At 40.8% G+C, this 17,715-nt stretch overlaps 1 protein-coding gene across 6 annotated transcripts in view; it reads left to right on the plus strand.

Annotated features, from left to right (window-relative positions):
- gng12b (guanine nucleotide binding protein (G protein), gamma 12b) overlaps positions 1-17,715 on the plus strand; it is a 37,590-nt gene that overhangs the window by 17,691 nt on the left and 2,184 nt on the right. For all 6 annotated transcript variants that reach the window (XM_046050528.1, XM_046050525.1, XM_046050523.1 and 3 more), the window contains one exon: positions 17,507-17,626. In XM_046050528.1, coding sequence (XP_045906484.1) covers positions 17,534-17,626 — 93 coding nt within the window. In that variant the 5' untranslated portion in view covers positions 17,507-17,533. The remainder of the gene's footprint in view (positions 1-17,506; positions 17,627-17,715) is intronic.

Below are 17,715 nucleotides of genomic sequence, written 5' to 3' on the forward strand. Positions count from 1 at the left end.
TGTAGTCAGTGTTGCTTGTGAAAATAAATCTTAGACTTCTAAAGATTTCCGTTTTTGTGTTATTTATGTGCATGCACCTCTAACTCTTGGAATTCAAGCTGGGATCGGTGTGCACTGGGTGGCCTCCAAGTGCCCTGGATGCATGCAGATACCACTTGAGATTAGCTGCTCAGCTATAATGTAGACACATGTTGGCTTTGAAGTAGGACAAACAGCCTCATCAAGTGTTTTGCCACAAGGCACTCGAAGTATTACTGGTGGACAGCTGGGGCTCCTGAATTCTGTTTTTTTTTAAATTTCTTGTTCACCTGGAAAAATATTTGTAATGTAAACCATATGCTTTTAGATTAGTACTCAAAATGTAGTATTGTGTAGCTTATTAGAACAGGAACATTTCCCGTGTGACGCTTTGTGGGACAAAAACAGAATGTCCTCCCTTGCCAACATTGTGCCTACACAAAACCATTAGCGTGAACAAATTATTACCGCAGTTTCAGATGTATAATTACCATGCCCCCCTCCTTGTTGCCTCCTTGTGACATATTGTCAGCCCACTCAACAACTAGGTCACCGCAGATCCTGTTTCCATGGATAGGATTTTTGCACAACTGCCTGCCAGGTGCTGACTTCACCTCTGTCTGTTGGGGGAATTGCAAGAAGGGTTACATGTATATGTTGTTTTTAGCCATATCAACTGCTTTCCGCTAGCTCAGGGGTATTCAATTAAAGTTAGAGAACATTTCCCTGAGCAAAGGTCCGGAACATCACAAGGAGTAACTTGTGTTATTATTCAGTGCCAACGTAATAGCCTAGTTGTATCATATGTTTTTAGTCAACAACTGATTGTCATCATAAAATATTTCAACAATATTTTTTTCACATGAAACTGGAGGGACATTAAATAATAATTACTCTAATAATACATTCTAAATGTAAATAAACTAAAGGCTGCATTTTTTTAAACGTGCATCTTCAAATAAAGTGCTTAATTTCAGAAAAAAATGAAATAAAAAGTGTAGCTTGAAGTGACTGAAGTGTAGTCTCAACCAACTGAAAAATCTCAAACCATTTCCTCTTATATACCACTTTCCTACTTTCTCTGGTTCAGTGAGAAACATGTGCTCTGGCTAGGACTGGAGATATAAGAGATTTTCTGGTTTTGCCCGTGGGAAGAACGTACATATAACAATCTGTACATTCTTGGTTAAAAGCCATGTGAAATCTCGTTTCTCTTTCGTCTCCTCTCTCCCTGTGTGTTTGTCACTCGCGGACTTGACTCGCAATGCTTATCGGAATGCAGAGATTTGACTGGCTGAGCAGCATCACATGAGACGACTGGAACACATGCAATTGGTTCAGTACAGTAAATGCTAGAAAAGCTGCGCAGGATCAAAATAGAAACACTCCGTCGCAAGGTAGTAATGCACAATAATAAATCGGCTGTAGGTCGGGGTCCGGAGAGGACCCAGACCGCGGTCCGTCAATTAGTGACCTCTGCTCTAGCGGCATTATCAGGACAAATGTTTTATTAATTTGTCTAATGCTTTTGTTTATGACCAATTATTAAATAGTGAACTAATTATTAAATAGTGAACAAAAATTAAGCATGTTAAACATCAAACATGTTAACATTGTCCATGTGTGCATGTTAGCAGGCTGACATTAGCAATTACCCAAAGTACAGCCTCACAGAGCTGCTAGCATGGCTGCAGACTTCACTCAGTTCTAATTAGTCTAATTTGATGCATAAAAGCTTTTTGGCGGAAATGTTTTGCAAAGCAACGGAATGTCTGCTATTTAAAACGCTCATGATCATCACTGCAGGGACTTGACAAAAAACAGTCCACCCAGCTTGCTTTATCTGATCATGTGCGGCTGTGTCCACTTTGAGACACTGCTGTGCCACGTGTCTGCCAGACATGAATTCCACCCTGATCTTTGCTGCAGGAGCCATCCAGGGAACGTCGGCCTCCAGTTAACAAACATAAGGGTCTGGCAGTTAAGAGAGGACGACCAAGCAGCAGTCACCCTGCCCAGAAAATCTGCCCAGCCACTGGTTACATGCCTGGGATTCTTTTCTAAAAGCTGCTCCTTCCTGCTTTGATTTTTGTCTCTAAAACATTTTCCTCCACCAGACAGTGGCAAAGGAAATATTTTCCAGTCCAGAAATAAGTTGCTTTTAATTGCATTGCCTTGCGAGCATACACTTGGTAGTCTGTGCCACTGTAAGAATGTGCCTTTGATTGATGTTCATTAGGGGCGAAACAGGGTGGTGTGCTGCTCGGCATTGCAGCCGCGTTCCATTGGAGTTACACTGTTCTGAAAACAAACCGCTGCAACCGGCCCGCACATACTTTCCCTGTGAGATCCTGGTTGGTGCTTTGAATGAATACAGCATTATAATGCTCCAATATGCATGACTGAAAAAGAAGCACCAGGCCAGGTTTGAATATCACATATTGTAGGTCATTGCTGACTGAGGTAATGCAGAGCTTTGTTTGGGAAGATCAGTTCCTGTTTTTGGATAATAAGCTTGTCAAAATTGCATTAAACTACATGCGTCTGCCCTTTTATGGAGCAGACTAGGTCTTTATGACCTTGTGACGGCATAAATGTTCTCACTCATGTAAATGATTGACTTGATTTAATGGATTGTGGTAGTTGATAAGCATGCATGCATGCATGCAGGCCTTTGGATTATAACTTGCAGCATTCCTTCTTTACAAATGTATATGTGTTTCCTTTTTTTCATGTCATAACAAGTGACAGTGTGTCACATATTGACACTCATTTAATACAGAGCATCTTGCATACATGGAATAATATGTGCCTATGTGTACGAGTGACTGCACTAGAGGGGAGACACACACTTGGCTTTTGTACCACAATGTCTGTCAAGAAAGTCTCTTCATCTGGTACTTTCTCATTTTGCAGAGCTTCACCATGATGTGTTGTGCCCGAATGCCACTCCTGAGATGAAAAGTCTTTCTCCAACCTGCTTGAGAAATTTTTTATTGTTTTAGTTTCCTAAATATAAAATAAATAAAACTGTATAGATCCCCAGTGCTAGAAGAAGTACTCAAATGTTTTACTTACCCCTGCGGAGTATTATCGCCCAAATCTGCAGCTCGCCTTGACTTTATGGAGCTTTATAGTGAGTTTCAGCTAATTGTTAAGCTGTCTGGCCACGACTTACCTGTTTTAGTTCGCACTCTCAGTGCCGTTTTCAGCCGCAACACACAGCTGTTTTTGGTGAAAAAGCTCTAAAAACCCACTGTACGCTACCTGCTCAGCACCAAAACGGCAGACAAAGTTAGTGCATAGTTGGTGAACATAGTGGAGCAGCTAAAGAGCCAGATATTTCCTTCAGGAGTTGGTAGAAGAGTGCATATTGGACATTTGTCAGGTGGCCAGAAACATGATGGCAAATGTATGATAATGTCAGTCTGAAACTGCTTGATGTGATAGCCTACTCTATCACTATGGTTGCTCCCCCGATCAGTTCTGGCAAAGCAATCATTGCTGGTTGCCATAAAACACATCACGTCACACTTACTTCGCCAGGGCACGAGATACAGATACCAGATTAAGTAACTCCGGTATACTGCAAATACAGAGAGATTTATTTGGCGGTAATAGTCTTAATCAGCGCTGTATGAACTCGTCTGGCAAGGGCTTGAATGTAACATAAGTTTACTTTTATGTAAAAGTCCTGCACTCCAGCTTTAAGTAAAGGTACAGGTTTGGGTCAAATGCATGTATTTTCCATCTCTGTGATTTTCCATATTGTAGCTTTACAGGGATACTTATCTTGTTTAGAGATGTAGACTCTCCATTGACTTTTTATTTTCTCTTTATTTTCAGTCTTTTTTTGTAACTCATTCTCATTGGAAATGATGAGAAGTTACAACTGTTATTCAGACCAGTTAAACTTGCATTTTCGTCAAAATCCAAGACAATCAAATCCACAGCGATGCCCCTAAAATATACAAGAAATTGTGAAATTCATCCACTTTCCAAACATCGTCCTGAAACAAATCATTCATTCAGCAGGAGAACACATTTCCCATGCTCTCTGTAAAAATGTGCACTTTGTCTGCAGGAACCCTCGTGCAGAGCTGGGCGGGGGTGGATGTTTGGGATTCTTTCTCAGTTAACCTGTCTTCATTGCAGTGCATGCAAAGTCTCTGGTAGTAACGTGTGCGGCCAAAGGGCGGATTGCTAATGTGTCAAGACTGCAGGATTGCAATCAGGTGTCTTCCAGACAGGGAGATGTCATGAGGGAGTTGCAGCCACTAGTGGAGCCTCCCCAACAGGACACTTTGGACATGGTGTCCACCCTAGCGGCTCTTATGTCCACATGCCCTCTCCTCTAGGCTCATTATGTGCAGTTTATTGCTCACTCAGCTCTGTGGTGCTCCAGAGTTCACAGGAAGGAGAAAGGGTGTGTGGGTGGGGTGTCATTCTTGTTACTGAGGTCAGAAGGCTGTGTTTTTTTCCCAGCCCTCCCCTTATTCTCTCTTTCTGTCTTTTGTTCGTCATGATAAGCAGTCAGGTGGCACCAGTGAAGAAGCCTCCCTATCACCCGACCATCACCTTCCCTCAGTGCTGGGCATGCGCTGATAAGATCAGCCTCTTTAACTACGCAAACCACAAGACCACTGTCATTTTCTATTTAGTCAGTCTCTCAGTTTTGTCATGCAACCTTTTACAGGTGTCTAGTTCCATTTAGTTTGAGTTGTTTTTTAAAATTGCTATGTTAGAGTCTCGCATGTATCCGTCTTATGTAAATCACTGGTTGCTAGTTGAAGGAAACTGGCATGCTTTGCCCCTTGTGTTATATCAGAAATGTCAAGAAATTCATTAATTATTTTATCCACAAACCAAATGTTCGACAATTCATAGTTTTCCATAATCTTTGAGGAATAAGGATAGAATAGGCAATAACTGCTTGGATTTAGGCAAAGATCCTGCAAGGTTACGTTGAACTTTGCTGTAAGTGGGTAGCATCCAATCTGTGTTTCAAAAACCTCTGTAAAAAAATGAATTAGTTGAAGAAATTAGTTGGCACAGCCGATATGTGAGAGGGTAGCTGTCACTTGCTTACACTGACAATCGATCATCAGTATTTGATTGAAATTTGGTGCATTTTGATTAGGGCTGGGGCGATTCGTATACAAAGTAAACGTAATCGATCACGTAAATACGTCGACTCGCATTACGTGTGTTGAAGCGTTGCTGTGTCCGGTGTTAGCAAGGATTCCCTCATTCAAGCTGCAGCTACAAGACCTCACCTTCGCCCGTCTAAAGTTTGGGATTATTTTAGACAGACACTCAACAACGGGCTGCTCCGTGAGCTCTGTGAATTGGAAATAGCTTTACTGCAGTAGAACTGCTGTTCACGAATACGTGAAGCAGCATGAACGCGTGAAGTGAAAGCATCCCGGTTCGCCAAGTTTGGCTTCTGTACTTTAAAGCTCAAACTCCCAGGAACGGGACCACGCAGTCCATCATTCAGCAACTGGAACAGCAGTGGACTTGATGACGGCCGGACCTGTTAGCGGGCGGGACCTCACATCTCCGAAAACGTCAAACAAATTTTCAATTCAACAATTCAACAAAATTAGCTCTGTCTTTAGAAACCGACCACATATTTGGAGTTTAAAAAACAATATTCCCGCATAAAAAACTCAGAAAACTGAATTCCATGACACAATAACAGCAGTATTATAACTTACAGTTGTGAGTTTTCTCCTCCGCTTTTTGGCAGTGAAATGCATTCTGGGATATCTGGCTATCCGTCCACACAAGTCACCACCAATGCAGGCTCGGTAAAATGGACGGAGCGAGAACACATTCGGGTATTTGACTGAACTTGGCTAGATACAGACTTTTGAATTGGAACAGTACTTTGGCTGCGACTGATGATGTTTCACAAGTCCACAAGAACACAAGTACAGACAAGAACGCAGATTGAGAAACAGCTTCTGTCTCCACAAAAGCACGGCACATTATCAGGACGAGTACACCATAACACCACATAGTCCATTAAAACATATTTCTTCATCGCCTTCATGTTAAAAGTCATTTCTGCCCTGCTGCTGTCACAGTAACTCAACATTACACCGCGTGTCATCTAATGTTCAGCCGTTTCATATTTTCTGTTTATTTAACGGCCACGTATGAGCAAGAAAACAGCGGAAACTAACATCACAGACAATCTGCGACTGTCTGGACAGTCGGTGAATCGTTTCAGTTGTTCTCTTTGCGTGAAAAACATGCAGAAATACATTTGATCATACTGCATTACTCAATATTGAAATAAATTTCATAAACATTAAAGTAAAGTAGCCTAATTAATGTCTGTTATGGTTATTATCACAACACATCAGTGACATGTAAATTTGATTCATTTTAAGATATTCTAATGTGTTTCATCAGGTATGATTGAATAAAATACTGATTTATTGATTAGACATGTTTTTGATATTTATTTTAGATAAATTGGTATGTTAATCGAGTAAAATAGGCAATATGTTTTTTCTTTAGAAAACACAAAATTAGTCAACTAATCGAAAAAATAATCGTTAGATTAGTCGACTTGACGACTTGACGTTATATGCGTCGACTTGACGTTATATGCGTCTTTCATTGCATGTCAGAGTATCCTGAATTATAGATGAATGAATTCTGTTTCATGCCAAACATGACGAAGCCCTGTGTCAAGTTTCCTTTGATGTTTTTTCAGTTTATAAAGTAACAAATACTATATGAATGAAATAGATTGTTTTGGCCAAATTTGTTTCTGCCTCCACCCCAATACAATGGGAGGGGGTCTCTTAGTGCATGTGAGTGTGGGGAAGTGGGTAAAAGGTGAGGAGACTTGGTGTTAGTAACCTTGGAAGAACGGCATGAAAACTTCAACTTTATGTGTAACTAGGAGGCTGGGTAGGAGGAGTTGCTGATGTTTATCTTTAAGCAGCGGACCATATCAAAAACATGTGTTGCCCTCTTGGATTGACATATGATTCAGTTCTCTGTGCCCTTAACACAGCACTGTTTGCATCCTATATAACTGGTTTTGAAGCTTGATGTGAAGCAAGCGGAACATGATCAGCGTGTTTTGCAGTTGGAAGGTGGAATGAGACAAATTTTCTGCAGCCTTTTTTTTAATTTCCATGTAGTTTGAAGTAAAAAAGGATGATTTTCATGGACAGAGTGCACCGTGTTTAGAAAAATACACCAATTTCTACAATGAGAGCTGTGAGTTGGTTGTTCGGTGCCTTGTGAGTGCGGTAGGCTAAAGGTGGTGTGAGAATGAGGGGTTGTGGGTTTACTGAATTCCTATCCGGTGAGCGGAGCATTGGTTTCTGTCTAGACAAAGCTCAGTTGTCGGGGAGACCCATGCAGATCCAGGACTGCCCCGGGCTCCAGGAAGTATTGGTGGGAGAGAGTGGGCTCTTTTTTTCCTTCCTGCTCACTTTTCCCTCCTTGGGGGATTTCAACGAATGCAGTCAACTGCTGAGAGTGTTTCTTGTTGGTGGTGGTGGGAGTTTTTCTCCCATGATAGGGTGGAGGCAGCTTGGTGTATTTGTGCAGAGATATCAACAGCATAAAAATCTTTCATGTCTCCCACTCAGCAGGAAATAGCAGCCTAGCCCACCTTGCACACAGGGCATTCACAGTCACAGATGCACACACTGCAACACAAACTCACTTGCGAAGGATACAGTGTAGTATCCACCAAATTTCTGACTTTTATATGACACCAAACCACAAAAGCAGTTCTCAAGTTCGTGGAGCCACTCTGTGTGTGGCTCTATTGTCTTTGAGTGACTGTGTACAGCAAGATAAGGCGATACAGGTGACATGAAGGCTCCTACAGTGTTGGATCAGGGAGCAGACAGGGCTGACTAAGAGCTCATTAACTGTTACACTCAGCTGTGCCTTAGGGGGATTTTCTTGGAGCAGTGTGCGCCGTTCTTCTGTAGCAGACAGTAGACAGTTTGTTGTCTTCAGAGGATTTGTAGTGATGACAGCAGAGGTGTTTCCAGTATGAAGATAATACAGTTTGGAAAAAGACACCACAGCCCCCCCGGTTCCAAAGTTCTGCATGCTACTTGCCATATTTTCAAGGTCTAGAAAATGCAAAATTGTTTACCTATATAGAATGCAGAATACTATGTATGCCAACATCCATTTGAAATTAGCCAAAGTTTATTTTAAGTCTTATTGTATGGCAGTTTGTATACCAAGAAGTTGAAATTGACTGTAAATGGCACGTAGATACTCCAATATTTTAACTGCTTATGTTCCAAAGCATTTTGCCCAACCTAATTCTTGTTTTTGTTTTTGTTTTTCTTCCTACATAACTAATGGTTGCAAGGCTTATCACTAACTTAAAATGCAATATATTTCAACTAGCAGTTAGCATGGTCAAATGGGAATTACATTATTTTGTGCATGAATCAAGGGATTAGACAAATAAAAGTTTTTATCTGATAAGGAAAAGTCTTGAAGAAAAGTCTTGAGCTCACCAAAGATATTACACTTCATCCAAAGGCAGGCGTGAATCTGTGTAAAAAAGTTAACGGCAGTGCATCCAATAGAGGCACTAAGGCACTCGCTTCCGCTTCTGGCCCATGGGACCTTATTTTGGGAAAAATATGTATGGTAGTCAATGGCGAGAGACAACTTATTTTTTGATCCTGTTTGAACTATGCCCTGAATTACACATATGATGTTTGTCAATTTAAAAGATAATTTTGTCCGTTGAGAAAGTTGCAGTTTGTCGTAAAACAGTAAAGTTACAAGTCCTTTTGTGTGAAAACAGTTTGATGAACTACACCTCTCGTCTCGCACAATATATGTCACCAACACGGCAATTAATGCCCTAAATTTGCACTGAGCTTGAGCTGCTGCTCAGAACGATCCATTGTTGAGGCTACCATTTCAACAGGTTGTATATAACGGCTGTTCTTATCTTTGTTTATGCCTTATGTATGTTTGTTTTAACCCTATTGCATATCAAATTTCCCCTAGTGGGACAATAAAGATTGAACTTGAACTTGCTGCTAGCTAGATAACTTAGCTATGTTCCACGCAGAATTATATCTCACCTGATGTGTTTAATCCAACGACTCCTGGTCCTTTTATCACATCATCTTGTCATGTTGTCAAGTTTTTTGACGTTAGCTTCAGTCATTGAGAGAAAAAGTCACATACGCGACTTTTGGGTTTCTGGTCTTTGTAATTATGTATTTACGTCTTATACCCCAACAGTTTTACATCAAACTACGACTTTCTTGACTTTGAAATGTATATTTTAAATTGACCATCATCATATGTGTAATTTAGAGCACAATTCAAACAGAAGCAAAAAATTTATTGTCTCTCACCATTGACTACCGTACATATTTTTTCCGAAGTGAGGTCCCATGGTGGTCCACCGGAAGAGGAGGAACATAAGCCCTGGATATACTTGTTTTTTAACAATGCGCAGACAGGCGTTGGCGACGCAAACGGCATTGTTCACACACTTTCCTGCGTACCTGGAGGATTAAACCTGAATCCACTAGGGGGCAGACCAGGACCGGATCATCCCTCGCCAACACTGGATTATCTTCCTTGACATCTTCCAAATTTGCACATCGTAAGCAAACCAAACATAGCGACCCTCAAGCAGGTTGTGATTTTAATGAGACATAATGATCTCGGTAATTGCGGACTAGCTCCAGGAGTTTTACTGTAAACATCCCGCCATAAATCTCCTTTTTTAAAGTCTGCTGCTGACCTTCTTCTTTTGCGTTTAATGATGGTTGGCAAACCAACTGCATACCGCCACCACCTGGGCTGGCGATATGTATACCTTAGAGAACCATGACTGATTGTACCAATCCATAGATGTTGAGTAATTTCAACATCTACTTCTGCTGGTGGCGCTAGAGGAAAAGTCAAGGGACCATCAAAGACTAGGATCCATCCTCTAGGAAACCTGACTGTCTGTACTAAATTTAATGGCAATCCAACCAAATTCGAAATTTCAATCTGGACCTAAGTGGTGGACCAACTGACCAACAGACAATGCAACAACAATACCATATTGTCATAGAGCAAAGCTGTTAGCATGGCTAAAAAAGGTTATAGTGTCCATTTTTTTAAAACTAAAATAAAATGATCACAAAAAGAAACAAGTCTGGAAAGAGAGCTGCTTCCACAGGCCTATTTATTATACTTGTTCAAAGTGAGTGTTCCCCATGCAACAGGTTTGCATGATCTCCCCATATTCATATTCATGACATTTATCAATAGAAGCATCTGGCCTTCCAGATTTAGCTTCAGCCATTTTCTTTGTGTCAGCTTTTCATTTCTCCCCTCTGTGTGTCAAATGAAAGCAATATCTCCCAAAGCTAAATCTATCAATCAAAGCAGGGCACGGGAGAGGAGTGGGATGATAATGTGGGCTTTTTACCTGCTTGTCTTCCATTTACTTTGAATCGCATGAAAGAAAAGTTTCCAAAACTTCAAACACAGCCCTAATCCAGGGATGCTATTCACTATACCTCTCTGCACGGTGTATTTGAAGATGAACTTATTTCTCAGGGAATCAGTAGCACATTCCTCAAGGCTTTGAACTTTTGAAATGGCCTGTGACAGTCTGCAGGACACACACACACGCACACACATTAAAGACACACTCAAAGGAACCTGTTTCTCTGCACATGGGGCCCAGGTGGGAAGAAAGGACAGGATGACAGAAACTGGAGTGAGAATCTGTTGTCCTACAGCTGACCTCACCCTAGGTAAAGGTGCTGCATGCCGCTGCAGAGCTTTGTGTGGCAGGTGCAACGTGTGTGAGTGTGGCGCCCAGAGAGAAACTCACAGCCTCTGACTCAGCGACTTGGAACCCTCATTTCCTGGTTTAGTCTGCAGTACAAACACCAACCCCTTATGTGTTTCTTTTCATGTTGGCAGACTTCACACATTAGGTCTTCAAAGCTTTTTGGACAGCGCTGTTAAAAATCTGTCACCATCAAAGCTTGTAATCAATGATACTCATGCACAGATTGGAATGTTGTAGCATTAGTCATACCGTGTGTCTCCACCAAATTCAGAAGTACTCTGTGTTTGTTTCTCTCTGGGAGGCCTCTGTCTCTTTCCTCTGCACGCCTGACTGGACAGTCTGGCTCCCAGATAGCATCAGGCTGTCTGAGATTAGTGCTCATGAGGGCACAGTTAAACTTGTAAAAAGCTCTGGACCTCTGTCCCAGTGTCTCTCTTCTACACAATGGCAAATAGCAGTCGTGAGTGTGGCACAATACTGATAGCCTGTCTGCATTGTCACCGTGCCTCTCAAATGTGCCTAAGCCTCAGAGCTTATTGTAGAGGCAGACGCAGATCCTAGTCCAGGAGCAGGGCAGTGGAGCCTGCCGGTGTTGTTGCCAGGCAGTTTAGCCGTGTAACGGACAGATAATGGAGCTGCTCAGTGTCCCATGGCCCGTCATTTTTGGAATTGAAGAGCTGATAACTAATCATTTAGGCTGCAGCTCTCAGCCTGCCTTCTGTTTATCAGACACTGACTAATACCTCTGTAATCTATGAACAAACTGTACCTTGGTTTGTTTGTATTGTCTTTTATTACATTGTAAATGTAATAAGGAGTTATTGAGGTGTATCTTTTCATTGGCAAGGAGATATGTGGTGAGATAGGTTCACCTTTTTTCAAGTCTGTCTGAATCATTACACGAGATAGTTTTGTCCTGTTTTGGTTCCTGGTCAGTCTGAACATTGAGCTTTGGCAAGTTCAGAATGCTTTTGTTTTGCACAGAATGAAGAATGATTTCATTTTGAATGAGTCATATTTTGATTAATGGATTAATCATTTAATCTTTAAAATGTAAAAATAATTGTTCCCAGAGCCGAAGGTCCACCAGTCCAAAGCTGAAAAATATTACATTTGACATGGAATAAAACTGAGAAAAAGCTGTAGATCCTCACATTTGAGAACCTGGAAGCAGGGAACGTTTGGCATTTGTGTTTCATAGATTACTCAGTTTGTTGTTAACTTTTCTGTCGATTGACACATAACTAATAATTTCAGCTCCACTCACCTTTTGTTATATTTTAACAAATGTAATATATATTGTTGAAATTACGTTGATTCATTTATTCGTTATTGACAATAATTTTAAGAATGCCACATGCACAAGCACTTTGAAGACGACTGGGAAATTGTAATGAGCTTTTATCACTCTTTTCTGTAATTTTATAGTTAGTTAAATAGTTGTCAAATCAGTCCATAATGAAATTATTTGTCAGATGCAACCCTGTTAGTGATGTGTTATTAAAGTTTGCATCAAGAGCAATATTTGCATACATTTGCCATAGTGTATTGTGACACATTTAATGATATTAGAACTCTTGGCAATATCACGTAGTGTGCCACGTGGGTGAGTATTGTCCCACTGTTCAGTACACATCTCAAGCTGTTGATTTTCAAGAATCTGGCGTAGGATATTAGTATTAGTATTTATTCGGGCAGCAGATCCAAGCACTTGTAGAGTTACACACCACAGAGCAAAACTTGCTGTCATAAACTCTGCACCTGTGTAAAGCCCCACAGCCACATCAAAGAAATCACTCTAGTGCACTTCAAATGTATTTCTATCAATGCTTTCAGTGCCACATGTTTACATTTTCCACACATAAGTACACAAGCTGGATGCAGACAGGCGCACCACAGCTGCAGGCATTGCAGACATTCTTTTGGCAAGAAAGATTTTAAAGGCTCAGTCCACATACAAAGAATTACACACCCTGTAGTGACACATTTCCCTGCTCCCTTGTTTGTGTTTGTTTTACTGGAATGAGGACTCTTTCCACTCATTCATTTATTTGACTCAAGTCTTTAGTCCAAAAAATAAAATTATATGGCAATTAGGCAATAGCTTCTAATATAGCTTTATGTTTTCTTTATGCAGCTTCAGATTTTGCATATAAGTGGTGTTTTGTTTTAAGCTAAAGTGTTGAAAGAGCTGCAGAAAGATTTCACTTATTAAACATAAAAGTAATAAATCAAAATCTTGGGAAATACGCTTATTTGCTTTTTTGCCGTGAGTTAGATAAGAAGATTGACCCCGCTCTCATGTATGTTCACATTGTCCAGGAGACGTTAAGCTTAGCATCGCAGACTGCAAAACAGCTAGACTGGCTCATAACCACCAGTAAAACCACAGGGAGTAAACAAATGAGATATAATGTGTTCATTCGTAAGCTCCACAATTGCTGTTTTTTTTAACCTTTGGACAGAGCCAGGATTGCTGTTTCCCCCTACTTCCAGTCTTTATGCTATGCTAAGCTAACCGACTTCTGGCTGTAGCTTCAAATTTCTCAGCAAGTTATGTATGCTGATGACTCAACGTTGTTTTGAGCTTCACTACCATCAGTGGAGCTGAGAGAGAGAATCTACATGTTGAGTTGCATAGCGGATGAGAATAAACAAATTAGTCCTGAAAATTGTATTATCCAAAATTAATGTATTTGTGGTAGAATTGTTTTTACTAACGCCAGTTGCAGTCAATTTGTCTGTAGTTGTTATGTCAGTTCAGCAGGTCATTGAAACCAAATTACCGTGTGTTAGATGAGATAATTTACTGTCCTGTTCTGATCTGATTGATTTATTACATTGTTTCCATGATGGGAAGGGGAACTGCAATTTCAAGGAAATGTTCTGCATATGTTCCATCTTCTGTTATGACTGATGTTGTTTGGTCACCTGCAGTACTGTCCAGTCAAGTGCTGCTGAGAAGCAAATAGCACAGAACAGAGCTGCCAGATTAGTTCTTCATTGTTCTTTCCGTGCTAAGGTGTGTGAGTTGCATAAACGATTATTATGGCTAACTGTGGAGGCTAAATTGAAATAGTTCTTTCTGTTATTCATGCTAAATATCATATACCACACTAGGCTGGTTTTTGGCATAGATATAACACATCAAGAGAGCACTGGTCATCAATTTTTAATGACAACTGTTCTTTATAGAGCTTCTTCTGAACTATGCAACCCACCAACTTCAGACAGACCAAAAGTAGATTTTCTTTCAAAACGTCACAAATAGCTGTTACTTTGGCATTGCTGGTTTGGAACCTTTTTGTTCCTGTGTGTAGTTTATGTCATTGTTGGCTGCTATAGTATTTTTTCATATGTGAGTAATTTCATGTATTATCTTATCTTTATATTTGGCTTGTTTTGCCTTTTCTTTTCTTATTAATACTGTGTGATTTTGTATTTATTGTTGCTGTTTTTGTGTGGACCCCAGGACGACTAGTGACTACTTGGTGGATGCTAATGGGGATCCAAATAAAGAACAAAGAAAGAGCACAAGCTTATTTCATAAAACATTGAACTGTTGACACTGATGAGGCCCATTAAAAGCAGACATAGTCTGTAAGAATGTTATAATCCTTCAGAAGCTGCAAGGTTACTGTAAAGCTGGCCACCACACTGCTCAGAAACAGAGATTTATTTGCACATTAACACATTTGAGGCTTAGGACCTCACTGGATCAGACAGCTCCTTGAGAAGAGCTGCATAGCAGAGTCTGTGTGTGCCCACACCAGGGGGATGAACCAATCCTGATGCAGGTGTGTGTTCTAAACTCGTTCACCTCTGCTAGACTGACTACTGCAGACGTGCTACATCTGGCAGCTCTGGCCTGTGGGGTAGAGTCTCCACAGTCCCCAATTCTCTGACTACTGCAGTTGCAACACGAACATATGTACATGTTTATATTTATGACTACAGTCAATATTAATAGGCTGTAATTGTACAGTCTTACAGTGGTAGTTTGTTTCACTGCAGCCTTTATCAACCAGTTACAGCAGGATAGGTATAGATGAATGCAATAGACTTAGCACATATTGCATTTTGGTTACATTTTTCTATGGCTAAATGCAATGCAGCAATAGTGTATAAGCAAACAATGTAATGAGATGGAGAAAAAGAGCTGAAGAGCAGAGAGAAAGAAATGACGCACCCTGATGCGCATCAAGGTGTGCCGCGTTGCATTCAGTCTTCTCTGAGACAGTTTGATGTGGATGTGGCCAACATGCTAGGAGAAGTACATCAAAGCATAAAGGTTGTGATTTCCTGTTGCCAGTAGGTGGCACTATGACTTTGTGTGAATATTGGCATGGGGATGCCTCAGAGAGGGACTCTTATCAGACATCAGAAGTTTGGTACAGAGATGAGCAAGTTACAACAACTTCCTGTTTCATGGCGAATCTTCGATTTTGGACACAAATTCACAGTTTGTACAACTTTTCATCAGCAGTCTTTAGATTGCACAGCGGAAATTTGAAGTCAATCAGATATATTTTCTAGGAGGAGTCTGTAAATCACCAAAAATGACAATTGAATTCAAAATGGCTGACTTCCTGTTGGATTTAGGGATTTACCCAAAGGCTTTTTTGTAGGTCTGGACATGACACATATGCCACAAAAAATTTGTACATTTTGGTAAAACATGGCCTGGGGGCTGCTCTATAGCAAAGTCCTTAGGGGGGTGCTAGCGAGCCGTTTTGCCACGTCCCTAATCAAAAATCATATGACACATAAATTTTCACCGCATTTGAATTTTGTTTTGAGTTTAGTGAGATTTTGAGCACATTTAGGCAACTTAAAATGCGCTTCATTTGCAGAAAGAAAGAAAAAAGAATTATTTCAGTTTCAATAGGGTTCTCGCTCATTTCAATAACTTGCTATCTTTAGTAAGAAAGCGGGCTGTGTGTCAACTAATGGATGATCAAGTGCTGTCATGCTGCTAGGCTACATCAGTGCCACTTTCAAGGCAATAGTAAAACCAGACACAACAATGGAGCAGTAAAACAGAAAACGCTGAGCCTTGTAAATTTTACAGCTAATTACGTCTCTAGTGCCTCCTTCCAAACTTATAGAGCTCTATTGTAGCCACTGGCGTCACACAGCGTCCCAGCAGACGTTGAGGGGTGAGGACCAGCCCCACTGTGACGCAGCTCTCCCTTTTCCTGAGTCCACTCATGCCTGCCCGGTGCAGCTGTGGGCTTAAAAACTACAGCTGTATTGACAAGAGAGCCACGAGTGTTAAGTGTAAAGTTCCCCGGAACAATGACTGCATATAGGTTATGAAAGTGGCTATAGAATGTAATTTTAATGTCAAGTTTTCTGTAGGAAAACTTCACCAGGCCCCTCAGCAGCTATGTTTTCTGTTTCCGTGGTTACTGGCCTCTGTGTATGTATAGCTTCTATTTTTAAACCCTCCACCCCCATTTTTTATCCTTTATACTTTAGGGGAACTGGCGATGCTGCTTCCTGTGGAGGAAGCGGAAGGGAGTGGGTGGGGGGATTAAAGGGATGCATGGTCTTGTCTCCCTTCTGTAGTCGGTTCAGACCATGTTTCATCTCCCTTCCATTTCAGTGTGTCCCCCTCCTCTGTAATATCCTGCACCAAAGCACAGAGCAAACATTAACCACTCCACATGTCAAAGATTATTTTTCTGGTGTGTTTTCTGTATTTGTTGAAGAGACTGATGCACTGATCCTTGTAACTCTTGCAATTTTCAGTGCTGAACAATTGTTGGGTACACAGAGAAATTCTTATTTCTTGCTAAACAGCACATTTACCATGTTCTTCTTGCATTAGAAGCTGTTCCTCTTTCCTGATCTGCCAAGAAGTTATCTTTGTGCAGAAAACAAGCTGCAAGCGTGCAGCCTGTCCTCCAAGTAGTTCAAGGAGTGATGTAAGGAGCGGGTAAAAGCAAATCATTGTGTCCTTGAAGTGGGAATTGTGAAACAGGAGTTCGTTAGGTTGGGCAACAACTTCTACGCACATTGAGTCAATTCCAGATTAAGTTAACTGTCACTTCTGGGAAGCTTTACAGCTTGCACAGACATTCGTGCAGTAAGATATTAGTAACTTCACTTCTTGTAATTTTGGCAATATTGTGCAAAGCTGCTCATTCATTAATCTGAGTGCTGCTGATATATTTTTTTTTATCACTGACCTCTCAGCAGCCTCAACTGTGTCTGAATTTCAGCATGCATTTAAGTTCAAATACATACCATTATTTATGCAAACCAATTTAACTCTGAAACCCCCAGATGCTCAAGGCCAGCACTGCTTATGGCAGTACATTAAGCTTTATCACTAACAACAAATTTCAAACTCATCATTGTTCTGTTGGATAGACTTCCTTACTGGCAAGAAGAAATTAACAATCTCATGATCATCCATCTATAAAAGATGGGATAGGATAGAATTGATGATGTTGACTTTGTATAAAGGCAGTAATAACCTCAGCAGTATGTTTAGCAGCAGCATGACCTTGGTGCTTCTTTCATTCCACAGAACATCCTGATGCCAGGAATAATTTGACTAGACGTATCACACTGTGGCCTTTTTGGTTTGTGCATATAAAAAAACTGCATCTCTAATTAATGTAAGTACAGTAAGTGTTTCTTTCCTTAATCCAGGTTTGAGCACAGCTGCCACAGACTGCAATGTCATCAAAAATGCAGAGCTCCAGTAGCATAGCTCATGCCAGGCGGACGGTGCAGCAGCTGAGGATAGAGGCCAGCATCGAGAGAATAAAGGTGCCTTTATATTCGTTTACAACACTCTGAACACCTTACTTCTACTATTTATGCCAAGGTAGATCAATGTGTGGACTGATTTCTTTGCA

The sequence above is a fragment of the Micropterus dolomieu genome, linkage group LG05, assembly GCF_021292245.1.
Source record: "Micropterus dolomieu isolate WLL.071019.BEF.003 ecotype Adirondacks linkage group LG05, ASM2129224v1, whole genome shotgun sequence".
NCBI lineage: Eukaryota > Metazoa > Chordata > Actinopteri > Centrarchiformes > Centrarchidae > Micropterus > Micropterus dolomieu.